Consider the following 18,281-nt stretch of genomic DNA (forward strand, 5'->3'; position numbering starts at 1 on the left):
ACTGGAATCACAGGCTCCTCCCGGACCACCAGGTAAATTCGTAGAAACGTTTCAGGTCGGAGGCAATTGCCCGCGGGAAGCCTCTGACTGCAATTTCAGCCCCAGTATGTATGCAAACCTGTCAAAGTATTTTTAAAGGCACAGTGAAAACAGCCTTCTCTGGTTCTTTCCAAAAAAGCTAATTTTTGACATTAAAAACAAAGTAAAAATATCATTTTGATTTTACTGCCAAAACCTGATTGGAAACCTTCAATGCCCTGGCACATGCAAAACCATCGTGCAATCATTCATGAGCATCTTATTGTTTTGTGGAGGGGGGGTGGAAAGAATAATCACAGACATTTTTACATGTAACACTTGTACATTTTATTTTAATTAAATCAGCCATTTTACACATTGCAGTTGCTATGTATTTGTTAGTGTTTTAATTTTGCTTCCATTTATCGTTATTCTAATACATGCCCTCATAGATATCATATACAATATTTGTTATCACCATGGGAACAAGATGCTGATTCGTCAACTTAAAATTCACTTCTTCTCACAGTTCTGAAGTTCTTTGATTACACAGCAAAAAAAAGTAAAAGGTAGAAACCAAAATGTAATTACAGAGACATCATCTGCGCTGCAAGTAACACCACATGGCATGGCCAGAACAGTTACACACTCTCTGTTGGTTCTTGTAGTCAGTCAGTGCAGGCCTCGACACTGACAAAACCGGACTGACATTCTGCCTGCACTGATTGAGTTCATAGATTTATTTATTTAACTTTCTGAGCACTGAGTGAATATTGTCCTCATATTAACAAGTTTTCTGTACCATAATAACTTAAAAAAAAATCTACAATAAAATCTTATGAATACATTGAAGGGTAGAACAGAACAATTAAAAATACTATATATTTACCATAATTGGTTCCTGTTTTTTTTTGTTTCTCTTTCTTTGTTGAGGCAGCGAGCTGAAACATTTCCCCAGTGCAAAGATGGTTAAACAACCGTATAGATGATTACAACAGCTATAAATACTACATGCATGTACAAAAAGAAGCCAGTCTTGTTGCGTAATGCAGAAATAACCAAAGGATTCTGTCTTTTTTTGTAAAGTTCATCTCAATTCCAGTTATCTACAGTGCAGGTGCCAGTAGAAAGTACCAGACCACAGATACAAGACTCTGTGGTTTGGTGGAAGCAGTGAAGAAAGTTGCAAATTTCTGGAAACAAGTATGGCAGCATGAATTATATGACCAAATGTAGCCTGCCACACACTCACAGTTTAAATTCATACTAATGCAATTAATGGAGAAATGTCTGATACATTAAGTACAGGTGCTAGCATATTTATTAAGCTTTGAGAAGTTTTGAGGGATTGTAAGATTCTTAAGTGCTCCCTACTAGGCCTGCACACTCACAATCTGTTACTATGGCGGCATTTAGTCAGACTCAATTCGGCAATGAAGAAAGGATCTTGTGTTTGGTGGTGATTGGTGTAGTCAAGGTAGGCAGTGTCTTAGCTTCACAAGCCAAAACACTTTTGCTATTTACATGTTTGTATCGTAAAGTCCTTCTGCAACAGAAAATGAGAAGAGGCCTGTGGATGAAGTATTTTCTGAATTTCAGAATAGTTGTTGCAGTTTGGAGGCAGCAACGTTAGCATGTTCCTAATACAGCCATATGAGGAAGCTCTAGTGTTCAAACAATATTAGTCATCCAAGATATGGATGCCATCTTTGGTCACAAATTTACTTACGGTAAAGTGAAAAGGCTAATTCCCAAATCTACCTTTCCAGGTACTCCAGCGTCTTCAGATGGAAATAATATACAATGTCTTCATGTGAGTGGTAGTAACAGAATAAATATATGTGATTTGAGTTGTGTAATTTTACTCCTGTTTCCAGTCCTCACTGCAAAAGCGACCAAGAAGTTGTTGTAGGTCGTGTTTCAGATCATCTTTTTGTAATGCTTCAGGCACATCCTCCAGCCGTTCCTCGTGTATATGCTTCCCCTCCTGATCCTTCACCACAGTCCTCTTCTGTGTCCTAGCTTTACTCATGGTCGCCCTGGAAAAGGGGATAGAGAGAGAAAACCAGAGGGCAGACAAAAAAGAGACAAAGAGAGGGGGAAAATCCAATGAAGGAGAGGAGAAAGGGAGGAACCAGAAAAACAAAGTTTAGCATAACACATAGATAATAATTAATATTTTCCAAACAGCTGCTTTGCTAATTATTTGAAAAGCAGAAAAGACCATGAACACTCCAGCCAAGAACTGACACCACTCTTCCCAGTTGTACAATGGATTATTGCAGTACGTTACAGGAATGATTCCTAAATATTTACCCTCATGCTTTAGCACTTACAAAGGAAAACCATTGCTAGAAATTGGAAAGGACATCTGACTTAAGTGGCAAAGTGTAGACTGGATTCCTAAATTGTAAGTAATCTTTTACCATTCATCCCAAGGGTGTGAAGACACAGTTGGAGTCCTGCTCTGCTGAAGAAACAGCATGCCTGTGAAACGAGAACCTTTTAACAATGTAAAAGAAATAACTAAGGCATTCACATTCTGCTTGCACGTGTTCTTCTGGCACATTCTGAAGCCACATGTCTGTGTTTCACTCAGTTATTAGGCACAGAAGAATGCTGGTTTAAAGTGCAGTACTGACTGAGAGGTACAATTGTGCAGGTAACCAAGCCCTGGAAATAAGGAATTCCCATAGACAAGAGTATGCTAAACAGAAAAATAATCCATCCATATCATTCGATGCATGTTCAGGTGCAGGCTCAATTTTTTTTTTGAGGGGGAAGAAATTTTGTACTTAAGGTGAAGAAAGTCAATGGTAAGGAATGAAATGGTAGAAATTGGTATGTGTTGCGTCCTTTTCTCTGCCGCAAAATGGTCGCAAAGCATACTAACTTAGCATTGGAAAGCCTGCATCCAACCTGCACAGGCATTGCTCCAACTGTTAAATTCACGTGGCTCTTTTTTAAGTGTCTCAAGCAGATGTCTAGAACAGGCATTAGGCCCCTTAAATATGTAAATTAGGGGCATAACAGCTGTTGAATGACCCCATCGAGTTGCCAATCAACGGGGCAGGCATTCAGGCATACCTGGTCATGCAACAGGCCCAGATCAAAATCTACCCTAAAAGTGTTTTCAGATTTCCACACCTAGTGTTAGCATCAACCACTCATAGGAACCTTACAGCCAGCCGAGAGTTTGGTTTAATCAGATCTGCATACAAGAGATTTAAAATTACATTGTATGGAAATAAAGACTAAGATGTATTTGTACAGCATATTTGTAAGGTTGCCTCTGCATTGCGTCAATCACGTGCCCTAATCGCAAACTTGGAAAAGCATCCCTTACTGTACCAATGTATTTTGTTTCCAGCTATCACTGTAGCTTCACTGAGTGCAATTATTAATTCAGTGACATCTGTGCTCCATTGTGAACAGTTTTGTGCTATGAATTTATAATACTAGGAATATAGGATGTTCAGGAAAGATAGGGAAGAAAAGATAGGAAGTGGTCTGCCAGTAGTGGCTAAGGAGAATGGCACAGTGCTGGAGAGAGAGGATGCCCTGGAGGGGTCAAGGCCGGAATCTATATGGCGAGAGTTAAGAAATAATCAAGGTGACATTACACTGCTAGGTGTATCCTACAGGCCACCAACTAGTGGAAAAAATATGGAGGAGCAAATTTGCAGAGAAAGTACAGCAAGAACTATAGTGTAGTGATAACGGGGGACTACAACTATCCTGAGATAGACTGGGACAGTAATAATGTAAAGGGCAGAGTGGGGGAAGAATTTCTAAGTGTGTTCAGGAGAATGTTCTTAATCAGTAAGTTTCTGTCCCAACGAGCAAGGAGGCATTGCTGGATCTGGTTCTGGGGAATGAGTAGGTCAAGTGGAGCAAGAGTCAGTAGGTGAACATTTAGGGAATATTGACCATAGTATAATAAGGTTTAGATTAGCTATGGAAAAGGATAGGGAGCAAGCTAGAGTAAAAAGTACTTAATTGGAGGAAGGCAAATTTCAATGGGATGAGGACGGATCTGGCCCATGTAAATTGGAATCAAAGATTGGGAGGCAAAACTGGTTGAACAAAGAGGAAATGTACCTTGGGTACAATCGAGGTACATAAGAACTTAAGAAATACGAGCAGGAGTAGGCCATACGGCCCCTTGAGCCTGCTCCGCCATTTAATATGATCATGGCTGATCTGATTATGGACTCAGGTCCACAATCCCTGCCCGCTCCCCATAACCCCTTAATCCATTATCGGTTAAGAAACTGTCTATCTCTGTCTTAAATTTATTCAATGTCCCAGCTTCCACAGCTCTCTGAGGCAGCGAATTCCACAGATTTACAACCCTCAGAGAAGAAATTCCTCCTCATCTCAGTTTTAAATGGGCGGCCCCTTATCCTAAGATTATACCCCTAGTTCTAGTCCCCCCTATCAGTGGAAACATCCTCTCTGCATCCACCTTGTCAAGCCCCCTCATAATCTTATACGTTTCAACAAGATCACCTCTCAATCTTCTGAATTCCAATGAGTAGAGGCCCAACCTACTCAACCTTTCCTCATAAGTCAACTCCTTCATCTTCAGAATCAACGTAGTGAACCTTCTCTGAACTGCCTCCAAAGTATGTACATCCTTTCGTAAATATGGAAACCAAAACGGTACGCAGTATTCCAGGTGTGGCCTCACCAATACCCTGCATAACTGTAGCAAGACTTCCCTGCTTTTATACTCCATCCCCTTTGCAATAAAGGCCAAGATCCCATTGCCCTTCCTGAACACTTGCTGTACCTGCATATTAACCTTTTGTGTTTCATGCACAAGTACCCCCAGGTCCCGTTGTACTGCAGCACATTGCAATTTTTCTCGATTTAAATAATAACTTGCTCTTTGATTTGTTTTCTGACAAAAGCCTCACACTTTTCAACATTATACTCCATCTGCCAAATTTTTGCCCATTCACTTAGCCTGTCCCTGTCCTTTTGCAGATTTTTTGTGTCCTCCTCACACGCTGTTTTTCCTCCCATCTTTGTATTGTCAGCAAACTTGGCTACGTTACACTCGGTCCTTTCTTCCAAGTCATTAATATAGATTGTAAATAGTTGGAGTCCCAGCAATGATCCCTGTGGCATCCCACCAGTTACTGATTGCCAACCCAAGAATGAGCCATTTATCCCGACAGCCTGTTTTCTGTTAGTTAGCCAATCCTCGATCCATGCTGAGTACCACCTTCTTTGAGATTGTGTTAAGTTCCTCCCCCCCTATAGCCCCTTGACTATCCACTGTTAGGATATTGTTAGTGTCCTCTACCGTAAAGACTGATACAAAATATTTGTTCAGAGTTTCTGCCATCTCCATGTTCCCCATTACTAATTCCCCAGTTTCATCTTCTAAGGGACCAACATTTACTTGAGCCACTCTTTTCCTTTTTATATACCTATAGAAACTCTTGCTTTCTGTTTTTATATTTCATGCTAGTTTACTTTCATAGTCTATCTTACCTTTCTTAATCATTTTTTTAGTCATTCTTTGCTGGCTTTTATAAGCTTCCCAATCTTCTGTCTTCCCATTAGTTTTGGCCACTTTGCCCTTATTTTTAATTGGATACCGTCCTTATTTCTTTAGTTAGCCACGGATGGCTATCTTTTCTTTTACACCCTTTCTTCCTCACTGGAATATATTTTTCTAAATGTATGCCACTGTCCTACACTTTAATCTATTTTCCCAACCACTTTAGCCAACTCTGTCCTCATACCTTCACAGTCTCCTTTATTTAAGCTTAGTACGCTGGTTTGAGATCCAACTTTCTCACCCTCCATCTGAATTTGAAATTCAACCATGCTATGATCACTCATTCCAAGGGGGTCCTTTAATAGGAGAATGTTTATTAATCCTGTCCTATTACACTGGACCAGATTCAAGATAGCCCGCCCCCTGGTTGGTTCTGTTACATACTGCTCAAGGAACCCGTCCTTTATGCACTCTTCCTCAAGGCTACCCTGACCAATTTGATTTATCTAATCAATATGGAGGTTAAAATCACCCATGTTTATTGCTGTTCCCTTTTTACAAACCCCCACTATTTCCTGGTTTATCCTCTGACCAACAGAGTTGCTCCTGTTAGACTAGGCCCACCAGTGACTTTTTCCCCTTTTTATTCCTTATCTCCACCCAAATTGTTTCAACATCCTGATCATTTGAGCCAATATCATTTCTCACTATTACAGTGATTCCATCCTTTATCAATAGAGCTATCCCACCTCCTTTTCCTTTTTGTCTGTCCTTCTGGATTGTCAAATACCCCTGAATATCTAATTCCCAATCCTGGTCATCTTGCAACCACGTCTCTGTGATGACTATCAGATCATACCCATTTGTATATATTTGTGCCGTCAACTCATCTATTTTGTTATGAATGCTACGTGCATTTAGACGAAGTGCCTTTAAATTTATTTTTTTTACCCTTTTTTCCTGCTTGTTTCCTCTCTCCTTCAAACTCACTTCATTTTTGCTTTCTAATTCCAGCTTTACTTCCCTCCCTATTGAAACTATTTTCAGGTTCCCATTCCCCCTGCCAAGCTAGTTTAAACCCTCCCTAACAACACTAGCAAACCCCCCACGAGGATATTAGTCCTGGCTCTGTTGAGGTGCAACCCGTCTGGCTTGTACAGGTCCCACCTCCCCCAGAAGCGGTCCCAATGCCTCAGGAAACTAAAGCCCTCCCACCTGCACCATCTCTCCAGCCACATAGTCATCTGCTTTATCCTCCTATTTCTGTACTCCTTAGCTTGTGGCACCGGGAATGATCCGGAGATTACTACCTTTGAGGTCCTGCTTTTTAATCTCTCTCCTAGCTCCCTAAACTCTGCCTGCAGGACTTCATCCCTCTTTCTAACGATGTCATTGGTCCCGATATGGACCACGACCTCTGGTTGTGCACACTCTACCCCAGAATGCCCTGCAGCCGCTCAGTGACATCCTTGACCCTGGCACCAGGGAGGCAACATACCATCCTGGAGTCACGTCTGCGGTCGCAGAAATGCCTGTCTGCTTCCCTAACTATTGAATCCCCTACCACTATAGCTCTTCCATTCTTTTTCCTCTCCCCCATGCAGCTGAGCCACCCATGGTGCCGTAGATTTGGATCTGGCTGCACTCCCCAGAGCCACCATTCCCAGAGTACATTCCCACTAGGTGGAATGGTAGGGCAACTAAAGTCAGAGCTCCCTGGATGATGAAAGAAATAGAGAGTAAAATAAAGCAGAAAAGGAGTGTGTATGACAGATGTTAGGTCGAGAATACATCTGAGAAATACGCTAAATATAGAATATTCAGAGGAAAAGTGAAAAAGAAAATAAGAGGAGCAAAGAGAGGGTATGAAAATAGAAGGCAGCTAACATGAAAGGTAATCCAAAAGTCTTCTATAGGCATATAAATAGTAAATGGGTAGTAAGAGAGGGGTGGGGCCGATTAGGAACCAAAAATAAAGCCACGCATGGAGGCAAAGGGTATGGCTGAGGTATTAAATGAATACTTTGCATCTGTCTTTACCAAGGAAGAAAATGCTGCCATAGACATAGTGAAGGTGGAGGTAGAGGAGGTACTGATGGGATAAAAATTGATAAAGATGAGTGTGTGTATCTGTAAAGCATGCACTCCCATATTCCGCCACCAGGGAGCGCATCCCCTGAAGTCCCAAGGGATCCCAGCATCCCTTGGGAGCACTGTATATAAGCCGGCCCCTAAGGCCTGTTCCTCACTCTGGAGTGTCTTAATAAAGACTGAGGTCACTGTTACTTTAACCTCCCTGTGTGCAGTCTCATCTGTGTTAGGAACACAACAACTGGCGACGAGTATATGAATCCAACGCAAAGATGCAGGAAACTGTGGGCATCATGGAGAAGTTCTCAGAGGGTGAGGACTGGGAAGCCTATGTCGAATGGCTAGACCAGTACTTTGTAGTCAACAAGCTGGACGGAGAAGGAAACGCTGTAAAAAGGAGAGTGGTCCTCCTCACGGTCTGCGGGGTACTGACCGACAGTCTCATGAAGAATCTTCTGGCTCCGGTGAAAGCCACAGAAAAGTCATATGAGGAGCTGTGTACACTGGTTCGGGAGCATCTTAACCCGAGGGAGAGCGTGCTGATGGCGAGGTATCGGTTCGACACGTGCCAGCGATCTGAAGGTCAGGAAGTGGTGAGCTACGTCGCCGAGCTAAGGCGACTTGCAGGACAATGTGAGTTTGATGGCTACCTGGAGCAGATGCTCAGAGACTTTTTTGTACTGGGCATTGGCCACGAGACCATCCAACGAAAACTTCTGACTGTACAGATACCGACCCTCAGTAAGGCCATTGCGATAGCACAGGCATTTATGTCCACCAGTGATAACACCAAACAAATCTCTCAGCACACAAGTGCAAGCTCTGCAAAACCTGCTAACCATCATGTGGCAGAAGAAGATCGGTCCATGGTGGATCAAAGAAATTTCGAGCCTCAGCGAGAGGAGGCAGATGCTGAAGTCCATGGGGTGCACACATTTTCAATGAAATGTCCACCTATAATGCGAAATGTAAAAGTGAATGGCTTACCCATAGCCATGGAACTGGACACTAACACTAGCCAATCCATCATAAGTAAAAAGATGTTTGAGAGACTGTGGTGCAACAAGGCACTCAGACCAGCCCTGAACTCCATCCACGTGAAACTGAGAACGTACACCAAAGAGCTCATCACTGTCCAAGGCAGCGCCATGGTCAAGGTCACCTACGAGGGCACGGTGCACGAATTGCCACTCTGGATTGTCCCGGGCGATGGCCCCACACTGCTATGAATGAGCTGGCTGGGCAAAATCCGCTGGAACTGGGATGACATCCGAGCGCTATCACATGTCGATGAGGCCTCATGTACCCAGATTCTCAACAAATTTCCTTCCCTTTTTGAGCCAGGCATTGGAAACTTTTCCGGGGCGAAGGTGCGGATCCGCTTGGTCCCAGAGGCACGACCCATTCACCATAAGGCGCGAGCGGTACCTCACATGATGAGGGAGAGAGTGGAAATCGAGCTGGACAGGCTGCAACGCGAGGGCATCATCTCCCCAGTGGAATTCAGCGAGTGGGCCAGCCTGATTGTTCCAGTACTCAAAAGTGATGGCACGGTCAGGATTTGCGGTGATTATAAAGTAACTATTAATCATTTCTCGCTACAGGACCAATACCTTCGACCTAAGGCAGACGACCTATTTGCAACGCTGGCAGGAGGTAAGACGTTCACCAAGCTTGACCTGACTTCGGCCGACATGACGCAGGAGCTGGAGGAGTCTTCACGCATCAACATGCACAAGGGACTGTCCATCTACAACAGATGCCCGTTTGGAATTCGGTCAGCTGCAGCGATCTTCCAGAGAAACATGGAGAGTCTACTCAAGTCGGTACCATGCACGGTGGCTTTTCAGGACGACATATTGGTCACGGGTTGGGACACCGTCGAGCACCTACAAAACCTAGAGGAGGTCCTCCAGCAACTGGATCACGTCGGGCTGCGGCTGAAGAGGTCGAAATGCGTCTTCATGGCAACAGAAGTGGAGTTTTTGGGGAGAAAGATCGCGGCGGACGGCATTCGCCCACAGACGCCAAGACAGAGGCTATCAGGAACATGCCCAGGCCACAGAACGTCACGGAGCTGCGGTCATTCCTGGGACTCCTCAACTATTTTGGTAACTTCCTACCGGGGTTAAGCACCCTCTTAGAGCCCCTACATGTGTTATTGCGCAAAGGTGAGAACTGGGTATGGGGAAAAAAAACAAGTAATTGCTTTTGAGAAAGCCAGAAACATTTTATGCTCCAACAAGCTGCTTGTATTGTATAACCCGTGTAAAAGACTTGTGTTAGCATGTGATGCGTCATTGTACCGAGTCGGGTGTGTATTACAACAAGCTAACGTTGCGGGGAAGTTGCAACCTGTTGCCTATGCCTCCAGGAGCTTGTCTAAGGCCGAGAGAGCCTACAGCATGATTGAGAAAGAGGCATTAGCGTGTGTGTTCGGGTAAAGAAAATGCATCAGTACCTGTTTGGCCTCAACTTTGAGCTGGAAACTGATCACAAGCCCCTCATATCCCTGTTCGCTGAAAACAAGGAGATAAATACTAATGCCTCAGCCCACATACAAAGGTGGGCACTCGCGCTATCAGCGTATAACTATACCATCCGCCACAGGCCAGGCACCGAGAACTGTGCGGATGCTCTCAGTCGGCTACCATTGCCCACCACGGAGGTGGAAATGGCACAGCCTACAAACTTGTTAATGGTGGCACAGCCCGCAGACTTGTTGATGGTCATGGAAGCGTTTGAAAATGATAAATCACGTGTCACAGCCCGCCAGATTAGGACTTGGACCAGCCAAGATCCTCTGCTGTCCCTAGTAAAAAAAACTCTGTGCTGCATGGGAGCTGGGCCAGCATCCCCGTTGAAATGCAAGAGCTAATCAAGTCGTTCCAGCAGCGAAAGGACCAGCTGTCCATTCAGGCAGACTGCCTATTTGTGGGGTAACCGCGTAGTGCTACCTAAAAAGGGCAGGGAGACATTCATCTTGGATCTCCACAGCACACACCCGGGTATAGTAATGATGAAAGTGATAGCCAGATCCCACGTGTGGTGGCCCGGTATCGACTCTGACTTAGAGTCCTGTGTACGGCAATGTAGCGTATGTGCTCAGTTGAGCAACGCGCCCAGAGAGGCACCACTAAGTTTGTGGTCCTGGCCATCCAGACCATGGTCGAGGATCCATGCCGACTATGCAGGCCCGCTTCTCGGTAAAATGTTCCTGGTGGTGGTGGATGCTTTTTCAAAATGGATTGAACTTGAAATAATGTCGGGAGGCACCGCCACCACCACCATTGAAAGCCTGAGGGCCATGTTTGCCACCCATGGCCTGCCTGACATACTGGTCAGTGACAACGGGCCATGTTTCACCAGTGCCGAATTTAAAGAATTCATGATCTGAAATGGGATCAAACATGTCACCTTGGCCCCGTTTAAACCAGCCTCCAATGGGCAGGCAGAGCGGGCAGTACAAACATCAAACAGAGCCTTAAACGAGTCACAGAAGGCTCACTCCAAACCCGCCTGTCCCGAGTATTGCTCAGATACTGCACGAGACCCCACTTGCTCACAGGGGTGCCCCCGGCTGAGCTACTCATGAAAAGGACACTTAAAACCAGACTCTCGCTGGTTCACCCCAACCTGCATGATCAGGTAGAGAGCAAGCGGCAGCAACAAAATGTAAACGATGGTCGCGCCACTGTGTCACGGGAAATTGATCTGAATGACCCTGTGTATGTGCTAAACTATGGACATAGTCCCAAGTGGATCGCAGGCACGGTGATAGCTAAAGAAGGGAGTAGGGTGTTTGTAGTCAAACTAGACAATGGACAAATTTGCAGAAAGCACCTGGACCAAACGAGGCTGCGGTTCACAGACTGCCCTGAACAACCCACAGCAGACACCACCTTTTTCAAGCCCACAACACACACCCAAAGGATTAACGACACCACGCCGGGACCAGGAAATCAAACCCATCACGCCCAACAGCCCAGCAAGGCCAGGCTCACCCAGCAGCCCTGCAGGACCAACAACACGCCAGGCCAGCGAGGGCACAGCCAACACACCAGAACAGACATTTGTACCGAGGCGGTCCACCAGGGAAAGAAAGGCTCCCAACCGCCTCACCTTGTAAGTAGTTTTCACTTTGACTTAGGGCCGGGGGGGGGGGGGAAAGAGTGATGTTGTGTATCTGTAAAGCATGCACTCCCATATTCCCCCACCAGGGAGCGCATCCCCTGAAGTCCCAAGGGATCTCAGCATCCCTTGGGAACACTGTATATAAGCCGGGCCCTAAGGCCTGTTCCTCACTCTGGAGTGTCTTAATAAAGACTGAGGTCACTGTTACTTTAACCTCCCTGTGTGCAGTCTCATCTGTGTTCGGAACACAACAATGAGGTACTAGAAAGGCTGGCTGTAATTAAAGTAGATAAGTCACCAGGATCGGATGGGTTGCATCCTCGGATGCTGAGGGAAGCGAAGGAAGAAATCGCGGGGTTGTTGGCCATAATCTTCCAATCCTCCTTAGAAACGTGGGTGGTGGCAGAGGACTGAAAAATTGTAAATGTTACCCCATTGTTCAAAAAAGGGTGTCAAGATAAACCCAGCAAATATAGACCAGTCAGTTTAACCTCGGTAGTGGGGAAGCTTTTTGAAACAATAATTAGGGATAAAATTACCAGTCACTTGGTCACGTGCGGATTAATTAAGGAAAGCCAGCATGAATTTGTTAAAGGCAAATCGTGTTTAACCAACTTGATCGAGTTTTTTGATGAAACAACAGAGAGGGTTGATGAGGGCAATGCAGTTAACGTGGTGTTCATGGATTTCCAAACAGCGTTCGACAAAGTGCCATGTAATAGGCTTGCCAACAAAGTTGAAGCCCATGGAATGAAAAGGACAGTGGTAGCATGGATACAAAATTGGTTAAGTGACAGGAAAAAGAGTAGTGGTGAACAGTTGTTTTCGGACTGGAGGAAGGTATACAGTGGTGTTTCCCCAGGGGTCGGTTCTGGGACCACTTCTTTTCTTGATGTATATTAATGATTTGGATGTGGGTATACAGGGCACAATGTGAAAATATGTAGATGACATAAAACTTGGAAGTATATTGAACAGTGAGGAGAATAGTGATAGACTTCAAGAGGATATAGACAGGCTGGTGAAATGGCGGACATGTGGCAGATGAAATTTAACGCAGAAAATTGTAAGTGATACATGTGGTAGAAAGAATGAGGAGAGGAAATATAAACTAAAGGGTACAATCCTAATGGGGGTGTATGAACAGAGAGACCTAGGGGTATATGTGCATAAATTGTTGAAGGTGGCAGGGCAGGTTGATAAAGCTTACGGGATCTTGGGCTTCGTGAATAGAGGTATAAAGTACAAAAGCATATAGAAATTATGATGAATCTGTATAAAACACTGGTTCGGCCTCAACTGGAGTATTGTGTCCAATTCTGGGCACCACACTTAAGGAAGGATGTGAAGGCCTTAGAGAGGGTGAAGAAAAGATTTATGAGGATGATTCCAGGGATGAGGGACTTCAGTTATGTGGCTAGCCTGGAGAAGCTGGGGTTGTTCTCCTTAGAGTAGAAAAGATTGAGAGGAGATTTGATAAAGGTGTTCCAAATCATGAGGGGTCTGGACAAGGTAGAGAGAGAGAAACTTTTCCCATTGGCAAAAGGGTCAAAAACCAGAGGACACAAAGTTACGATGATTGGCAAAAGAACCAAAGATGACATAAAAAATAACTTTTTTAAGCAACGAGTGGTTGGGATCTGGAATGCGCTGCCTGAAACGGTGGTAAGGTAGATTCAATCACGGCTTTCAAGAGGGAGTTGGATAAGTACCTTTTTGCAGGTCTATGGGGAAAATGCGGGGGAGTGGGATTAGCTGAGGTGCTCTTACAGGCTCGATGGGCCAAATAGCCTTCTTCCATTCTGTAACCATTCTATGATTCTATGATTCTAACTTGGTAGAAACCTTACAACCAGCAGAGAATTGGGTTCACTCAGATCGACAGGATGCATCAGAGATTTGAGATTTCACTGTGTGAAAATGAGGATTATGGTATCTCGATTTAATTAAAACAATCAATCACACATCAGCACACTGAAGAGGTCTGAATTATCTAACACTAGCAATTGCATCTACTGGCTCCAGTAGAACTATAAAATAATCTCACTCCTTTCACTAAAAACGGATGGAAACAGAAACGAAGATGGAATATGTCAACTGACCATCTAAAAAAATTAATGACATGATTTATATCAAATTTGACTCCAAAAATGGAACCTTTCTAAATTTGAATATTATGGGTTTTTACTAAACTTTCCCTGCGTTAAATATGTTATTAATAAATGGTGAATTTCAAAGGACAATAACATCAAAGGGATCAACTGTTTTAAATGTGTCCTTAAGTTTGGGATACAGTAACACTAAAGAGAAATGTTGAGCTTCCTAGTGACTCCGTTGGTAAATACATTTCCAGGTCTGAAGCTTAACCATTTGACAGATTAAGCAAGTGAGCAGAATGATGACAGATGCAGTTTAATACAACAAAATGTGAGGTACTGCACTTTTTGTCTTAAGAATGGCTGATGTGAATAAATGGGGAAGCATGGGCATAGAGGGAGTTGAACAAAAGGGGGTTAGAAGTCTGATCACAGAGAACAGCAAAAGCTAGCTCAGAAGTGCAAAAAGTGATCAAAAAGATGAATGGAATGCTGGGCTTCATCAGAACAGGTACATAAAAGGAAGCATTACTGCAGTTAAGCATTGGTCACACAAACAACAACTACTTGTATTTATATAGCACCTTTAACATAACCAAGGGGCTTCACAGGAGCATTATCAAACAAAATTTGGCACTGAGCCATATAACTTGGTTAAAGAGGTAGAGTTTAAGGAGGAGAGAGAGGTAGAGAGGTGGAAAGGCTTCGGGAGGGCATTCCAGAGCTTCCAACCCAGGTAGCTGAAGGCAGCTGAAGGCATATCAGTTGAAATAATGTGTTCAGTTTTGGGCATTCACATGGTAAATCCTATTAGTGTGTTCATATAGGACAATAAAACATGAAGAGCTTGTTGTAAAGAAGCAATACACTGCTCTGCATGTATACTTATTACATAATGCTGTACATCAGTTTCCACGCTGACTGAATATTATTTAATGCAGTATAACACTGCAATACTTGGTCATTTATCGTAATTATTCACTTAAAATTATTTACAAAAAAGGGTTGTTTTCTGAGCTGCTTGATTAAATGACTTCTCAATGTATTTTTTAAAATGAATACACAAACACACACAACATGAGCCTTATTGGAATAGTTTTATTTCATTTAGTGTCTGTTTTTCCCACCAGAAACTATCACGGCCAACACCAACTGCCAGCACCCTCCATAAGGCTTTTATATCTTAGAGCTGTGGTAAAATGCACTTCAGAACAACAAAACAACTTAAAAAACATACCAGGGGGTTTCAGATAGCCCCATGCAATTCCTCTTGAGTTACTCTGATTAATCGTTAGCATACACTGATCACATTGTGTTAAATTACACCACTAAGACTACTTTTGAAACACTACCCATCTACTAGTGGTATAAGATGCAGACAGACCTCCACTGTGTGTTAGCTGGTTAGTAATACTACCTACAGAAAAAACAAGAACACTACAGGCTAACCCAAACCTTTTAATAACTGATCCATCCTCTTTTACAATCTCTCTCTGAACTACATTTGGGATGTGGACCTTTCCATGGTTCCCTGCAAAACTTAGAGCCTGGGCAGAAGGAAAACAGCACAAATATATAAAACAGCCATAAATATTGGTGCAGTAACACTTGGTATAAACCTCTCAAAGGATAAGAAATAAAAAATGGCACAATGGTCATGCATTTCCTGAGAGAGGAAAACTGCAATCTGTGACAAAATGACTCGGGAAAGTTCCCGGACTGCTTGAGATTTTTAATAATTATCCTTATTATTCTCGGGGTTATCCTAGGAAGAACCTTATTACTCTATTGTTTAAAACTGGGATTTAAATTTTTATTTGAAATGCATATCAGATTTCAAATTGTCTAGTCAAATTGTATCACCCTTGTAAATCAGGAGACATCCAGCAGAGGATGCTGTATATCTGATGAAATGATTCAGGACGAAACCTGCAACAAGTACTTTCACTTGTTCTGTTATTCTGCTTTCAGCCTCTTTGTGGCCTTTCCCAGGATGTCATCAGTATTTACTTTCCACATGACAGATGAAGTCTGAACCTTTAACTGATTTGCCACTGGATAGTAAATACACTGCACCCCATTATATTCCTGGTACATATTATGAACATTTCCTGCTACTCATTACAAAATACATTCTGTAGTTGTCCTTGCACTGAATTCATTTCCAAGGGAGCTAATATGAATGTCTGCTGTGAATTATGTACATTCATTTTTAAGTTACTAGTTTGTCAGAGGACACTTTAGTGTATCAGGGTGCTGTTCAATTGATCACAATATAAATTACGGTTAATGTTTGGGGGTTGAGAATACGGCATAGTATTGTATCTTACTCTACAGATCACACTCACCTGTTACTGGCCCTGCCCTGCTCTCCTGTCAATTATGGCCTTTCCAACACCATTCACCTGTGTCAGGCTCTCGATCGCCTGCTCTCTTCGGTTGGACTTCCAATCTCCCCCTCCCTGTCTGTGCAGAGCAGTGGCAGCACGTGGAACGGGCAATTGTATTAAAATCACATTTCCTGCTCTCAGGGGAGCCATACTGGTAGGGTTCTATGCAGGAGTCATAGGTTTTTATCAGAATTTTTGATGGAAAGTGGAGGAGGATACTTAAGAACATAGGAACAGGAGTAGGCTACATGTAGTCACCTTATACATAAGTATATACCGTATAAGTATGCGTATTAACACTTGAGATTCCCCACAAGAGGGAAGAATCAGAGAATCAGTCAATATGGGTTCCTCTTGCACACTTCCTAATGGGCAGCTTGAGAAGAGCATTGGCAGAGATCTGGAAGCAGATCATCTGCACGCCCACTCATACAGCAAGACCCTAAGATGGGAGAGAAAATACATTCAGAATGGGGAAAGAATAAAAATCAAATAAATTGTTAAACTATCCATAAACTGTAAGATGAAAATCTTTAAGTGTGACAGAAAATGGCCAGGTTGCAGACTGTATCATGGCTCATCATATTCTATTTTTAGTCAAGGTGAGATGGACGTCCAATCATACCTGGCTCTCAATCAATTTCCAGAAACCCAAGTAAAAGGCTGTGTTGGTTGCAGGCTAATACCAGGATGTGCCAAAACTTAAAGTCCAAGAAAGGTACTTTGATTAAAAGTATTTTATCCAGAAATTTACCAAATTAAGTTTGGAATGCTCTTTTGCTTCAAAAAAGGAAAAGTCGAGATTGTACATTGTTACAAGACTTGATCAGTTATTTGGAATGACAAGCCCAAACAAAATAGATCATACTTAAAATAATTTATCTGCCTACATATTTAACAGCATTTTTATTCAGAATGGTATTCTGTAGAAAATCAAAAGAAATCAAAAGAAAAGTTACATTGAATAAAAAGACAAATGTAAGGATTTGAAAGTGTCATACCATATTAAAATCATCTTTGGCTGTTGGAAGGTCAGAAGCTAACTTGGGGTCTCCGAGGTGTTTCTCCATTCTGTCTCCATGGACGACAGTCGTCTTGATGACCCTACTGACTCTGCGACCCTCAACCTGCTCTGACTGGAATTCAGAGCCAGAGGCCACTTGTGGTTCTGAAAATGTCATCTGTGGGTACACACACAGGATTTTGTGATATTAAGTATTCTATACTTCTATAAACAAAATAGCATCTGGAAACATTAATATCAAAGACCAGCGGATCTTGAATAGTATAAAAACAGAAAATGCTGGAAATATATAGCATGTCAGTCAGTAAAAAGGAAAAAGAGGTTATTATGGCTCCGATTTTAATGGGGGATGGGGGCGGGGACAGTGCGCTTGAGCCCCTATGCGGGCGGCAAACTGGGGAGTCCGGGGACATGGAAGCCCGGCTGTTACTACCATAAATGTTCTTGCAAACCCAGACAGATCCACTACTGGGCCGGCGGGCAACTGCAGGAGGCAGGAGGCCACAGCCAGGGACCCAGGTAAATGGTGAGGGGAGCTCTGGATGTGATCGGAGTGGGTAGCCCGAACAAGGGAACCCCAAGGGTTAAGTGGATTGCTTTCATGAAAGCTGCTAAGGTGCAAATGTGCTGAATCTAGCCTGTTCCTATAAACCACTGTGCAACTACTTCTAAGAACATAAGAACATAAGAATTAGGAACAGGAGTAGGCCATCTAGCCCCTCGAGCCTGCTCCGCCACTCAACAAGATCATGGCTGATCTGGCCGTGGACTCAGCTCCACTTACCCGCCCGCTCCCCATAACCCTTAATTCCCTTATTGGTTAAAAATCTATCTATCTGTGATTTGAATACATTCAATGAGCTAGCCTCAACTGCTTCCTTGGGCAGAGAATTCCACAGATTCACAACCCTCTGGGAGAAGAAATTCCTTCTCAACTCGGTTTTAAATTGGCTCCCCCGTATTTTGAGGCCGTGCCCCCTAGTTCTAGTCTCCCCGACCAGTGGAAACAACCT

General features: G+C 43.4%; 1 protein-coding gene across 6 annotated transcripts in view; it reads right to left on the bottom strand.

The window, feature by feature from the left end:
* Positions 1–362: 362 nt before the first annotated feature.
* ank2b (ankyrin 2b, neuronal) overlaps positions 363–18,281 on the bottom strand; it is a 1,291,078-nt gene continuing 1,273,159 nt past the window's right edge. For all 6 annotated transcript variants that reach the window (XM_070871180.1, XM_070871178.1, XM_070871177.1 and 3 more), the window contains 3 exons: positions 17,246–17,425; positions 15,304–15,401; positions 363–2,057 (listed from right to left, as the gene is read on the bottom strand). In XM_070871180.1, coding sequence (XP_070727281.1) covers positions 1,880–2,057; positions 15,304–15,401; positions 17,246–17,425 — 456 coding nt within the window. In that variant the 3' untranslated portion in view covers positions 363–1,879. The remainder of the gene's footprint in view (positions 2,058–15,303; positions 15,402–17,245; positions 17,426–18,281) is intronic.

The sequence above is a fragment of the Pristiophorus japonicus genome, chromosome 2, assembly GCF_044704955.1.
Source record: "Pristiophorus japonicus isolate sPriJap1 chromosome 2, sPriJap1.hap1, whole genome shotgun sequence".
NCBI classification, from domain to species: domain Eukaryota; kingdom Metazoa; phylum Chordata; class Chondrichthyes; family Pristiophoridae; genus Pristiophorus; species Pristiophorus japonicus.